Source organism: Pecten maximus, chromosome 8, assembly GCF_902652985.1.
Source record: "Pecten maximus chromosome 8, xPecMax1.1, whole genome shotgun sequence".
NCBI classification, from domain to species: Eukaryota; Metazoa; Mollusca; class Bivalvia; order Pectinida; family Pectinidae; genus Pecten; species Pecten maximus.
The window spans coordinates 45,863,428-45,877,649 of record NC_047022.1 but is presented as its reverse complement, the minus strand read 5'-3'; the positions used below and the strand labels follow the sequence as shown (position 1 = coordinate 45,877,649).

The 14,222-nt window shown below is 35.6% G+C and overlaps 1 protein-coding gene across 15 annotated transcripts in view; it reads right to left on the bottom strand.

The window, feature by feature from the left end:
- Window positions 1-14,222, bottom strand: part of LOC117333679 (RIMS-binding protein 2-like) — a 323,862-nt gene that overhangs the window by 172,642 nt on the left and 136,998 nt on the right. For all 15 annotated transcript variants that reach the window (XM_033893100.1, XM_033893088.1, XM_033893095.1 and 12 more), the window contains one exon: window positions 1,571-1,678. In XM_033893100.1, coding sequence (XP_033748991.1) covers window positions 1,571-1,678 — 108 coding nt within the window. The remainder of the gene's footprint in view (window positions 1-1,570; window positions 1,679-14,222) is intronic.

Here is a 14,222-nt window from a genome sequence, read left to right as displayed (position 1 = left end):
AATACAGTATACACCAAGTTACATGATGGTTCTATCATATACACCAAGAAACATTACAGTTTGGTTTTAGCTTCAAAAGGTGCAAGGACCGACAAGAAAGCGAAATTAACCTTTCTGAGAATAATTTGTATAGAATATTAATCGATCAATAGAAGGAATCAGTGAGGAGAAAATTGGCCGTTGCCAACGGCGATCACATTCAGACATCTTGCTGGTGTTCTGTAAGTCCCTTTCTATTATTAAGGCCAAGACACAAAACCTCCACGCTTTTAGGTGTATGGCAAAATAATTACTATTTTGGTTCAATTTGATCAGCTCTACGTGTCAAGTCGAGGTGATTTGAAGGTCAAGTTGTCAAGGTCAATTAAAAGGGAACTGAAGATGTTGAGTATTTATGGTAGTAATTATTATAATATTTAGGATATCCATTGACACCAGACTATACTATTGTAGGAATCATTATAATATTTAGGATATCCATTGACACTAGACTATACTTTTGTAGTAATTATTATAATATTTAGGATATCCATTGACACTAGACTATACTATTGTAGGAATTATAATATTTAGGATATCCATTGACACCAGACTATACTATTGTAGGAATTATTATAATATTTAGGATATCCATTGACACTAGACTATACTATTGTAGGAATTATTATAATATTTAGGATATCCATTGACACTAGACTATACTATTGTAGGAATTATAATATTTAGGATATCCATTCAGACTAGACTATACTATTGTAGGAATTATTATAATATTTAGGATATCCATTGACACTAGACTATACTATTATAGGAATCATTATAATATTTAGGATATCCATTGACACTAGACTATACTATTGTAGGAATTATTATAATATTTAGGATATCCATTGACACTAGACTATACTATTGTAGGAATTATAATATTTAGGATATCCATTCAGACTAGACTATACTATTGTAGGAATTATTATAATATTTAGGATATCCATTGACACTAGACTATACTATTGTAGGAATCATTATAATATTTAGGATATCCATTGACACTAGACTATACTATTGTAGGAATTATTATAATATTTAGGATATCCATTGACAATTGACCAGGCTATATTATACTGGCAAAAAATTGTCAATGTTCTAACACACTTAAGGACATATTCAATTATATGTCAGAAAGTTGACTCAATTTAAGTTTCTCAATTCCTGGAGACCATATTCAATGGAAGTTAAACTCTATGAATAGGAAGTTGACTCAAGTTTCTCAATTCCTGGACAACATTCAATGACAGAAAGTGAATAGAATAGTACAACCTAACTATAAAACAGTGTAGCATAGCATCCCTTGATAATGAGAGTTACATGCTGAATAAAAACTTCTAAAAACAAGAAAATTTCCCAAAGGACTTGTAAAGAACACCTCAGCATGGTATAGACAACATGTACAGACCTTTGTGTCCATGACCTTAACCTTGACTTCACTAAAAGTCATCAATTTAGATGTTGTAGCTATCACCATGACAACCAGACATGGACACATGATCATCCATAGTTTGTTCCAACTTACCAGCCGTTCCGTTTCAGACTTTGCCTTTTCAAGCCGTGTGATCTCTTTCTCCAAAGCTTCATTAGTTACCTCCAGTTCCTTGAGTTTCCTCGCCTCGGCCTGAGTACCCTGGAAATCAGGAGAGACGAAAATCAATATGTAATGTCAACAAATTTGCTTGCCAAGTATGAGGAGAATGTAAGTGCAAACTGCAGTCAGGCAAAATCTAAAACTGCACCTCCCCATGCTCGCTGGTGTTCAGGAAATGAACTAATGATGTCTTAAAGCCCAGAGACCTACATTTAACAGCTAAGTTTAACATATATGTGAGACGAGTTCGAATTTAGATGTCTTGGTGAGTGATTGTCCAACCGCAGTCAGAATCAATACTGTTTACTTTGACTAAAATTCCAGTTTAATTTTCAGACACATTCCCAAATAGAACCAATGAAATCAACACAGTCACATGTCCTGGTGGCTCCATTCTTTTTTCTACAAGTAGTGATTCTGACAATGAAGAAAACCTTTCAAAGACAATTCAAACAAAGCCCACACAAAAGATTCAATTACATGTAATTTGACTTGATTATTTTATTTTTGTCCCTGCTGATTTTCAAAGCAGGCACCTTTAAAGATTCCATTGGATGTTAATGACAATACTGATTAGCCTGTAGTAAAGCTGGGATGGTTATATCAGTACGCTAGCTGGAACACAGGATCCTTCACAGCAGATTAACCAAACTCCAGTTAAAATGCAAATTATTCTGCAACATTAATTTCCGCGTAATTTGTCAGACTGTCAGAGTGATGACAAGATACAGCCAAATTATGGATGATATATCTCTTTTACCAGCAAAATAGTAAACAAAAGGTCTCTGAAGTAGTACAACATGTACTAGAATTAAATTCTCGGTCAATGTATATTACAGTAAACCAAGACTGGTGGCTGGAATGGAATCTCGGAAGTAACAAAAATTCAAAGATGTTTTATTAAGTAGACAAATATGAACTCGGTATACAATTAGATTTCTGTGGAATTGCATGGAACAATTATATAGCTCAGGTAATATGTCCTGTAAAGAGTTGAGCCGCAAAGCCCTACTTATATACATACTCTGATATATACCAACACGACTGATCAACAATCCTATAATCTGATATACATACCAACACGACTGATCAACAATCCTATAATCTGATATACATACCAACACGACTGATCAACAATCCTATAATCTGATATACATACCAACACGACTGATCAACAATCCTATAATCTGATATACATACCAACACGACTGATCAACAATCCTATAATCTGATATATATACCAACACGACTGATCAACAATCCTATAATCTGATACATACCAACACGACTGATCAACAATCCTATAATCTGATATATATACCAACACGACTGATCAACAATCCTATAATCTGATATATACCAACACGACTGATCAACAATCCTATAATCTGATACATACCAACACGACTGATCAACAATCCTATAATCTGATACATACCAACACGACTGATCAACAATCCTATAATCTGATACATACCAACACGACTGATCAACAATCCTATAATCTGATATATATACCAACACGACTGATCAACAATCCTATAATCTGATATACATACCAACACGACTGATCAACAATCCTATAATCTGATATACATACCAACACGACTGATCAACAATCCTATAATCTGATATATATACCAACACGACTGATCAACAATCCTATAATCTGATATATACCAACACGACTGATCAACAATCCTATAATCTGATACATACCAACACGACTGATCAACAATCCTATAATCTGATATATATACCAACACGACTGATCAACAATCCTATAATCTGATATATATACCAACACGACTGATCAAAAATCCTATAATCTGATACATACCAACACGACTGATCAACAATCCTATAATCTGATACATACCAACACGACTGATCAACAATCCTATAATCTGATATATATACCAACACGACTGATCAACAATCCTATAATCTGATACATACCAACACGACTGATCAACAATCCTATAATCTGATATATATACCAACACGACTGATCAACAATCCTATAATCTGATACATACCAACACGACTGATCAACAATCCTATAATCTGATATATATACCAACACGACTGATCAACAATCCTATAATCTGATATACATACCAACACGACTGATCAACAATCCTATAATCTGATACATACCAACACGACTGATCAACAATCCTATAATCTGATACATACCAACACGACTGATCAACAATCCTATAATCTGATACATACCAACACGACTGATCAACAATCCTATAATCTGATATATATACCAACACGACTGATCAACAATCCTATAATCTGATATATACCAACACGACTGATCAACAATCCTATAATCTGATACATACCAACACGACTGATCAACAATCCTATAATCTGATACATACCAACACGACTGATCAACAATCCTATAATCTGATATACATACCAACACGACTGATCAACAATCCTATAATCTGATACATACCAACACGACTGATCAACAATCCTATAATCTGATATACATACCAACACGACTGATCAACAATCCTATAATCTGATACATACCAACACGACTGATCAACAATCCTATAATCTGATACATACCAACACGACTGATCAACAATCCTATAATCTGATACATACCAACACGACTGATCAACAATCCTATAATCTGATATATATACCAACACGACTGATCAACAATCCTATAATCTGATATATATACCAACACGACTGATCAACAATCCTATAATCTGATATATATACCAACACGACTGATCAACAATCCTATAATCTGATATACATACCAACACGACTGATCAACAATCCTATAATCTGATACATACCAACACGACTGATCAACAATCCTATAATCTGATACATACCAACACGACTGATCAACAATCCTATAATCTGATATATATACCAACACGACTGATCAACAATCCTATAATCTGATACATACCAACACGACTGATCAACAATCCTATAATCTGATATACATACCAACATGACTGATCAACAATCCTATAATCTGATATATATACCAACAAGACTGATCAACAATCCTATAATCTGATATATATACCAACACGACTGATCAACAATCCTATAATCTGATATATATACCAACACGATTGATCAACAATCCTATAATCTGATACATACTAACACGACTGATCAACAATCCTATAATCTGATATACATACCAACACGACTGATCAACAATCCTATAATCTGATATACATACCAACACGACTGATCAACAATCCTATAATCTGATATATATACCAACACGACTGATCAACAATCCTATAATCTGATATACATACCAACACGACTGATCAACAATCCTATAATCTGATATACATACCAACACGACTGATCAACAATCCTATAATCTGATATATATACCAACACGACTGATCAACAATCCTATAATCTGATACATACCAACACGACTGATCAACAATCCTATAATCTGATACATACCAACACGACTGATCAACAATCCTATAATCTGATATACATACCAACACGACTGATCAACAATCCTATAATCTGATACATACCAACACGACTGATCAACAATCCTATAATCTGATATACATACCAACACGACTGATCAACAATCCTATAATCTGATATACATACCAACACGACTGATCAACAATCCTATAATCTGATATACATACCAACACGACTGATCAACAATCCTATAATCTGATATACATACCAACACGACTGATCAACAATCCTATAATCTGATACATACCAACACGACTGATCAACAATCCTATAATCTGATATACATACCAACACGACTGATCAACAATCCTATAATCTGATACATACCAACACGACTGATCAACAATCCTATAATCTGATATACATACCAACACGACTGATCAACAATCCTATAATCTGATATACATACCAACACGACTGATCAACAATCCTATAATCTGATATATACCAACAAGACTGATCAACAATCCTATAATCTGATATACATACCAACACGACTGATCAACAATCCTATAATCTGATATATACCAACACGACTGATCAACAATCCTATAATCTGATATATATACCAACACGACTGATCAACAATCCTATAATCTGATACATACCAACACGACTGATCAACAATCCTATAATCTGATATATATACCAACACGACTGATCAACAATCCTATAATCTGATATATATACCAACACGACTGATCAACAATCCTATAATCTGATACATACCAACACGACTGATCAACAATCCTATAATCTGATACATACCAACACGACTGATCAACAATCCTATAATCTGATATTTATACACAACACACCAAAACAGTATGAAAGTCAAAAATTTATTGAATGGAACCAATAACTTGTTCAGGCTCATATTAAATATTATCTAAAGGTTTTGGCATTCTTAGGGGCTGCTCATTCTTACAACTAAATAACATCAACTAACAATATTACATAATAAATTTTTACTCGCTACTCAAAAGATACCTAAACAATTAAGATACTAATTATACTATAGGGGCATGCAACCCCCAAGCTAGAGCGATCATAGCTTAGCTAGCTATGACTAATAGAGAGGAGAGAAACCTAGCTTGAGCGACCTCAAGCCACAGAGTAAGCAGTTGGTAGCTAAAAAGCAGGCAGTTCTGCTAAGACTGTTTCAGATGGGGCGACCCCCGAGCTTGGGCGATCCCAAGCATATCATCTACATAAGAAATAAATACACAAAATATGATATAATGAATTGGGGGCAAGAAATTCCCCGAATTTAAAAGTGCTAATATCACGGCGTGATAAATTCATTACTGTGAGTGATATCCTCTAACTATTCCTTACTAAGAAGAGCAGCCCAAAATAAAAATAAAAATGTGACAGCTTGCATTGTAACAAAATAAAGCTTATAATTAACCAACACAGATGTACAAAAAGGTGCTGCGAGCCGGCTGCCCCAACCTGAATCAGGGAGGTAGGTTTATCCAATGCTCAGACCAGCTTGCCAGGTGTTGTCTCACCATGAGGCCTTACTTACCCCTAAACAAATGAGCCCGAAACAAGTAAAAAAGACATGTAATAAATATAAATATTATAAGTAAACACATATAATAAAAACAACATATACACATGAAAAGTACAGGCAATCAAAACAAAACAACAGTATATAAATATTAAAAGGTAATTATAATATAATATAAACAATTATACACAAACCACAGTAAAGAAAACTGCAAATTATCAAAGGTGGAGGTGGGGTGGATGGTGGATGATGAATAAAACACTGCTGCTACAAATAATCACGCTGCTTGAAAATGAATGCAGGTGGCGCTATCCCCTGACGTATTTCCATTGGTCAAGAACATCACGTGATCAAAGGCGCGAGGTTAGAAATAGATATTTACTAACATGAAGACTGTGACGGGGTTTTTAAATGTTGTGTACAAACAACTATTTAGTAAACAAAATATCATTTTATACACAACACACCAAAACAGTATGAAAGTCAAAAATTTATTGAATGGAACCAATAACTTGTTCAGGCTCATATTAAATATTATCTAAAGGTTTTGGCATTCTTAGGGGCTGCTCATTCTTACAACTAAATAACATCAACTAACAATATTACATAATAAATTTTTACTCGCTACTCAAAAGATACCTAAACAATTAAGATACTAATTATACTATAGGGGCATGCAACCCCCAAGCTAGAGCGATCATAGCTTAGCTAGCTATGACTAATAGAGAGGAGAGAAACCTAGCTTGAGCGACCTCAAGCCACAGAGTAAGCAGTTGGTAGCTAAAAAGCAGGCAGTTCTGCTAAGACTGTTTCAGATGGGGCGACCCCCGAGCTTGGGCGATCCCAAGCATATCATCTACATAAGAAATAAATACACAAAATATGATATAATGAATTGGGGGCAAGAAATTCCCCGAATTTAAAAGGCCAAATCGAAGAGGTTACAATAAAGTAACCGAATGAGAGCCCCCAAGAAAGAAATTATGTGCAAGAAGGATATGACAATGTAATATTTTTAAGAGTGTAGATAAAGTGAATCGATGATGAACTAGAAAATTATTGATTATAATCAGTACAACTAAGCACAAATTTGCCTATAGAAATTAATGCACCGTATTACATATATACACACATAATTATCATATGCTCTAAAATGAGACATTAAGAAGTTAAATGTGGTCAGTGGCACAGTAACTGGTATAAAGCTTGCAGATAAACCAAGTAATGACAAGAGTTCAAATGATTGAAAGGTTATATCACGTATGGAATAAAGCTGAAAAAGAGAGGAAAAACATACCTAATACTATAAAGTGAGATAGTATTTAAAGGAGCACTAGATTCTGCGTCTGTGAATGAGACAGATGCAAGAACTACATCCTTCTGATGGAGGTCTAATTAAGGAAACAGTGCCAATGATAAAGTGTTAAGGATGATAATTAGGTACTGGGAACGCACCCTGAAGATGTAAGAGGATAACAAGCTCCGTATGTCAACTATATCTACTAATAATAGACAAAGAAAGGGTTGCAGATGTCCTAAGAAAGTCAACAAACTGGTTGCCAAGACTAAGGAACTTACATACACAGAACAGGTAGTTATAATGAACCTGCCAACACTCAAACTGATTACGATGCATAAAAGGAGATACGATTAAAGTTATAAGTACTTAATGCAATAAGGATACTGAATGTAGTACAGGGCTTATACAGCTAACTTAAATAAACAAGATGTGAGTATTCCGAGAAACACCCAGAGAAGAGACTTGACTCTGTCGGACTCCAGAGAAGCAGCTTGACTCCAGGTATTTCACAGTGAAGAAAGAAATTGAGTACTCAAAACTAAAGAAGGGGCTTGACTCTACTGAACAGCAGAAATACAATAAGGATACTGAATGGTGTACAGGGCTTAAACAGCTAACTTAAATTAACAAGACTTGAGTATTTGGAGAAACACCCAGAGAAGAAACTTGGCTCTGATGAACTCCAGAGAAGCAACTTGACTCCAGGTATTTCACGGTGAAGAAAGAAAATGGAGTACTCGAAACTTATAGAAGGAGCTTGACTCTACTGAACCGCAGAGAAGCAACTTGACTCTAAAATGCCTGACTTAGAGAAGAAGCTTGACTCTAATTGACAGCAGAGAAGCAACTTGACTCTAAAATGCTTGACTTAGAGAAGAAGCTTGACTCTACTTGACAGCAGAGAAGCAACTTGACTCTAAAATGCCTGACTTAGAGAAGAAGCTTGACTCTACTTGACAGCAGAGAAGCAACTTGACTCTAAATCATTCATACTGAAAGGTCCTACTAGAGAAGAAGCTTGACCCTACTGAGCCATAGAGAAGCGACTTGACTCTAGTACCCCTGTAGTGACAAACTTGACTCCTATGTGCTACTGAGAATACCCTTGGCTCAGAGTCGCAGTGACTCATGAGAAGAGACTTGACTCGCAGACACAGCTGAGAAGACCCTTGACTCTTGAGTTGTGATTACTCATGAGAAGAGTTTTGACTCATGATTGGAGAAGCGATGACATGACTGCATAAACTAACGAATCAAAACACAGCGAAGTAGTAGCTGGTGGCATGACAAACTTGACTCCTAAGTGCTACTGAGAAGACCCTTGGCTCTGAGTCTCAGTGACTCGTGAGAAGAGACTTGACTCGCAGACACAGCTGAGAAGAGTTTTGACTCTGAGTGTGATTACTCATGAGAAGAGTTTTGACTCATGATTGGAGAAGCAAAGACCTGACTACGTAAGCTAACGAATCAAAACACAGCGAAGTAGTAGGTAGCTAGTGCGGGACACTCTTGACTAAGTGCTACTGAGAAGACTACATACTTTGAGTCGCAGTGACTCATGAGAAGAGATTTGACTCGCAGACACAGCTGAGAAAACCCTTGACTCTTGAGTTGTGATTACTCATGAGAAGAGTTTTGACTCATGATTGGAGAAGCGATGACATGACTGCATAAACTAACGAATCAAAACACAGCGAAGTAGTAGCTGGTGGCATGACAAACTTGACTCCTAAGTGCTACTGAGAAGACCCTTGGCTCTGAGTCTCAGTGACTCGTGAGAAGAAACTTGCCTCGCAGACACAGCTGAGAAGACCCTTGACTTCGAGTTATGACAACTCAAGAGAAGAGTGACTTGATTGTGGTTGAAGACATGACCTGATTACCCACAAAATAAACAAATAAAACATGGCATAGGTTGGTGGCTATTGTAAGGAAAAACTTCACTTCTTATGGCTGCTGAGAAGATCCTAGACTTTAAGTTGTGATTACTCATGAGATGAGTGACTTGACTCGTAATAGAAGAGGCTTGATCTGACTGATAACTAATTAAACCTAGTACATGATAACAATCTAGTAACAGACTAAATAAAGTGAGGAAGAAACATCATCTCTATATATATCTATGACAAAGCTCTCCTTAACAGTTGCATAATATATTCCGCACAAGTATAAACAAGAATCTGTGACAAGTACAAGGAAAACAATAATGCTAGATACAGATAAAAGGTGTGACAGCTATGCCGTAAACCAATTATTTAGAAATATCTGTGACAAGTACATAGAAAACAGTAACGCTTGATACAGATAGAAGGTGTGAACGCGAAGATATAAATGTTTACTAGAGTAACAAGTATCGAGAATGCTCCTCTGATATCCACGCTGTAACCAAAGTCTGGTCAGGTACAACAAGTCAAAATAGACAGATTGATGAGTAATCTCACCGCTGAAAAGTCCAAGACAACTGAGTTGGAAGCATAGTAAGCTGATGCTACGATTTCCACTTTATCGGCATGTCGCTATCATCGGGAGATGGAAACGCATAATGTAGTTCGGTGAGTTTCCGAGTCGTCTGTATGTAGTTATCAAAGTTGTTCGTTGATTATCCGAGGAGTCTGCATGTCGTAATCGTCGGGAGATTGAAATTCCGACTAGTTAAGTTGTTCGGTTAGTTCCGAGTACACTGCATGTCGTAATATCGCGAGATAGAAACCTAGACTAATAATGTTGTACGTGTAGTTCCTTAATTATTTTTCCTTAAATCAGATAATTACCCCTACAAAATTAACCGTAAACGCCAAAGAAGACGATGCAATGCCCTACAGTGTTCGACAAGACATGGGCGCTGCCATCTTGAATCCCGCACTGAATCCTGGGATCGCGAACCAAGCTGCTGGTAGTGACGCGTTCCTGACCTGCTTGGCCGCCATGTTAGATGACCCGAGACGGTTTACAAACTGATGTCTTTCGATTTCCACTAGCACGAATAAGTCACACACAAAGTTAGATCCCGATAGCAAAGAAAACACATTGTGGTTGCATAAAGACTGTTAGGATCCAAATTGGAAATACACAGCTCGATGACGAATGACATTCGTCAATGTAAACTAAAGGAAATGTCCTCGACACACGTCGATAAAAATGTAAACAAACACAACACACGTGTAAATACCGTTATTGGTGTGTACTTCACTGTCGTAGGAGACGACAACTCCAGGCAAAACACTCGTAAGTTCAAAAGTCAATAGGAGTTGTTGCGACGAAAGTAAACAATAGGAGAAAATAATGATGAATAAAACACTGCTGCTACAAATAATCACGCTGCTTGAAAATGAATGCAGGTGGCGCTATCCCCTGACGTATTTCCATTGGTCAAGAACATCACGTGATCAAAGGCGCGAGGTTAGAAATAGATATTTACTAACATGAAGACTGTGACGGGGTTTTTAAATGTTGTGTACAAACAACTATTTAGTAAACAAAATATCATTATATACCAACACGACTGATCAACAATCCTATAATCTGATATATATACCAACACGACTGATCAACAATCCTATAATCTGATATACATACCAACACGACTGATCAACAATCCTATAATCTGATATATATACCAACACGACTGATCAACAATCTTATAATCTGATATACATACCAACACGACTGATCAACAATCCTATAATCTACTGTATTAATGTCTCCTAGAGCTAACATTTATGAACGATTCTGGTTAAAATGGACATTTTGATGCATTTTTAGATTTTTTTGGATGTTTTCTTAACAAAAGTCTATAAATTTAGCATAAAAATAACCATTTTAATCAATAATTTTAAATTCTATTCCTGCCTGTTTTACGTGTCTCTCCCATTTCACATTAGAATGTTTCCTGAATGTATTATAAACAAGAAATACATGATTGATAAAATAAATTATATATCTTGTTAAATATTTGTACCTGAATGTATTATAAACATGAAATACATGATTGATAAAACACATGGTTTATCTTGTTAAATATTTGTACCTGAAACATACTGTATGAAAGTTTCTGTTGACTTCCCAATCAAGTTTAGAAAAATTCAATTAACAATTATTTTGAAAAAAGATATTACCTTGTCCCACGTACATATGAAAACCTGCTGATTGGTTTGTGTAAATTGATCTACATGCCAATGTGACATCCCACAGATAATTGTCTGTTGGCACTAATTCCCATACATGCATACAAAGTAATATTTAATAATTCAGACGTGGTTCTGTGGGTATTACCCGTCCAATGTTACCCCACATCAACCATTGTACAATATACCACAGCTCTTGGTTACTGTAAACACCTTAATATCTAACAGACACCTAAGTCAGAATTAAACTGAAGACATGCAGCTATCTCAGTCTGTATACCATAATATTCCAGCTTATTTAGCCCCAGCTTCTTTTAAACTATTCTCCAACTTCAACAACTTGGATATTTAGTTCCAAGAGTGAATCAATTTTACCAGTTTCAAGGACATACCAAGGTCTCGATGAATCTGAATAAGTAAAGGCAAATCAGCTAACAAACAAATACTGATTACATTTTCTAATTTCTGTTTTCAATTTCAGAATAATTTCTCAGATCTTTCATGGAAAGATGTTAAAGATTTAAATTCTTTATTTAATTATTGCCTCGTTAAGTTGCCCACACTGGGAGTTAATGCTATTGATTATAGGATTCAGTAACAGTAGACTACAGTGTAGAGATACACTCCTCCCTGGAGATAATCACTCTCTAATCAATCATACCTAATACTCTAACATTGTCACCAAAACCATCTACAGTAGTAGAACAAACCAAACCAAACCTGAACTGCAGATAACATGTCTCCATTCTAATGTCAAGGTCAATGTTGATAACATGTCTCCCCTCTAATGTCAAGGTCAATGTTGGTAACATGTCTCCCCTCTAATGTCAAGGTCAATGTTGATAACATGTCTCCCCTCTAATGTCAAGGTCAATGTTGATAACATGTCTCCCCTCTAATGTCAAGGTCAATGTTGATAACATGTCTCCCCTCTAATGTCAAGGTCAATGTTGATAACATGTCTCCCCTCTAATGTCAAGGTCAATGTTGATAACATGTCTCCATTCTAATGTTAAGGTCAATGTTGATAACATGTCTCCCCTCTAATGTCAAGGTCAATGTTGATAACATGTCTCCATTCTAATGTCAAGGTCAATGTTGATAACATGTCTCCATTCTAATGTCAAGGTCAATGTTGATAACATGTCTCCCCTCTAATGTCAAGGTCAATAACATGTCTCCATTCTAATGTCAAGGTCAATGTTGATAACATGTCTCCATTCTAATGTCAAGGTCAATGTTGATAGCATGTCTCCATTCTAATGTCAAGGTCGATGTTGATAACATGTTTCCATTCTAATGTAAAGGTCGATGTTAATAACATGTCTCCATTCTAATGTCAAGGTCATGTTGATAAAATATTTTCATTCAGCCAAAAGTCATTTTAAGCATTACCTTGAAAATCTGATAGTGAATCTAAAAAAATGACCTTATAGAGATGAACCTTTTGAATCAGCCAGACATTTGGTAAGTAGATGTTACATAAACCCTTTTTCTGATAGCAAACACACAGCTTGTACATTTCAAAGTCTTCTGTTAAACCATTGGATCTCCTATCAATCCTGTTCTTCAAATTGTGTGTATGTTGATGAGAATAAGTGTGTTCTTCAAATCGTGTGTATGTTGATGAGAATAAGTGTGTTCTTCAAATCGTGTGTATGTTGATGAGAATAAGTGTGTTCTTCAAATCGTGTGTATGTTGATGAGAATAATGATGAGAATTAGTGTGTTCTTCAAATCGTGTGTATGTTGATGAGAATTAGTGTGTTCTTCAAATCGTGTGTATGTTGATGAGCTTTATCAGGTTCTACATTTTGGAACTTTATTTAATATTCTATAAATATTTATTCCTTGTCAAAAGAACATACTCCATTATGGCAACGGATGCCAAAAATCAATTTTTGTCTGTGTTGGTGCCAATCAATATCTAGTGATGAATTAGAAGCCTCCTTTCTTATTCAAAGTCATTTCTCTTCAATATTGATAATCCTACTTCTAGCCAGATAATCACTGTTTCTTGTATGAAAAGATGATTACTGAAGCAAAAAATCTGCTGACTAATAGAGTGCTTTTGATATTGTCAATTAATCTAAGATATCATGAGTTGTTTGGGATCGTCCACAG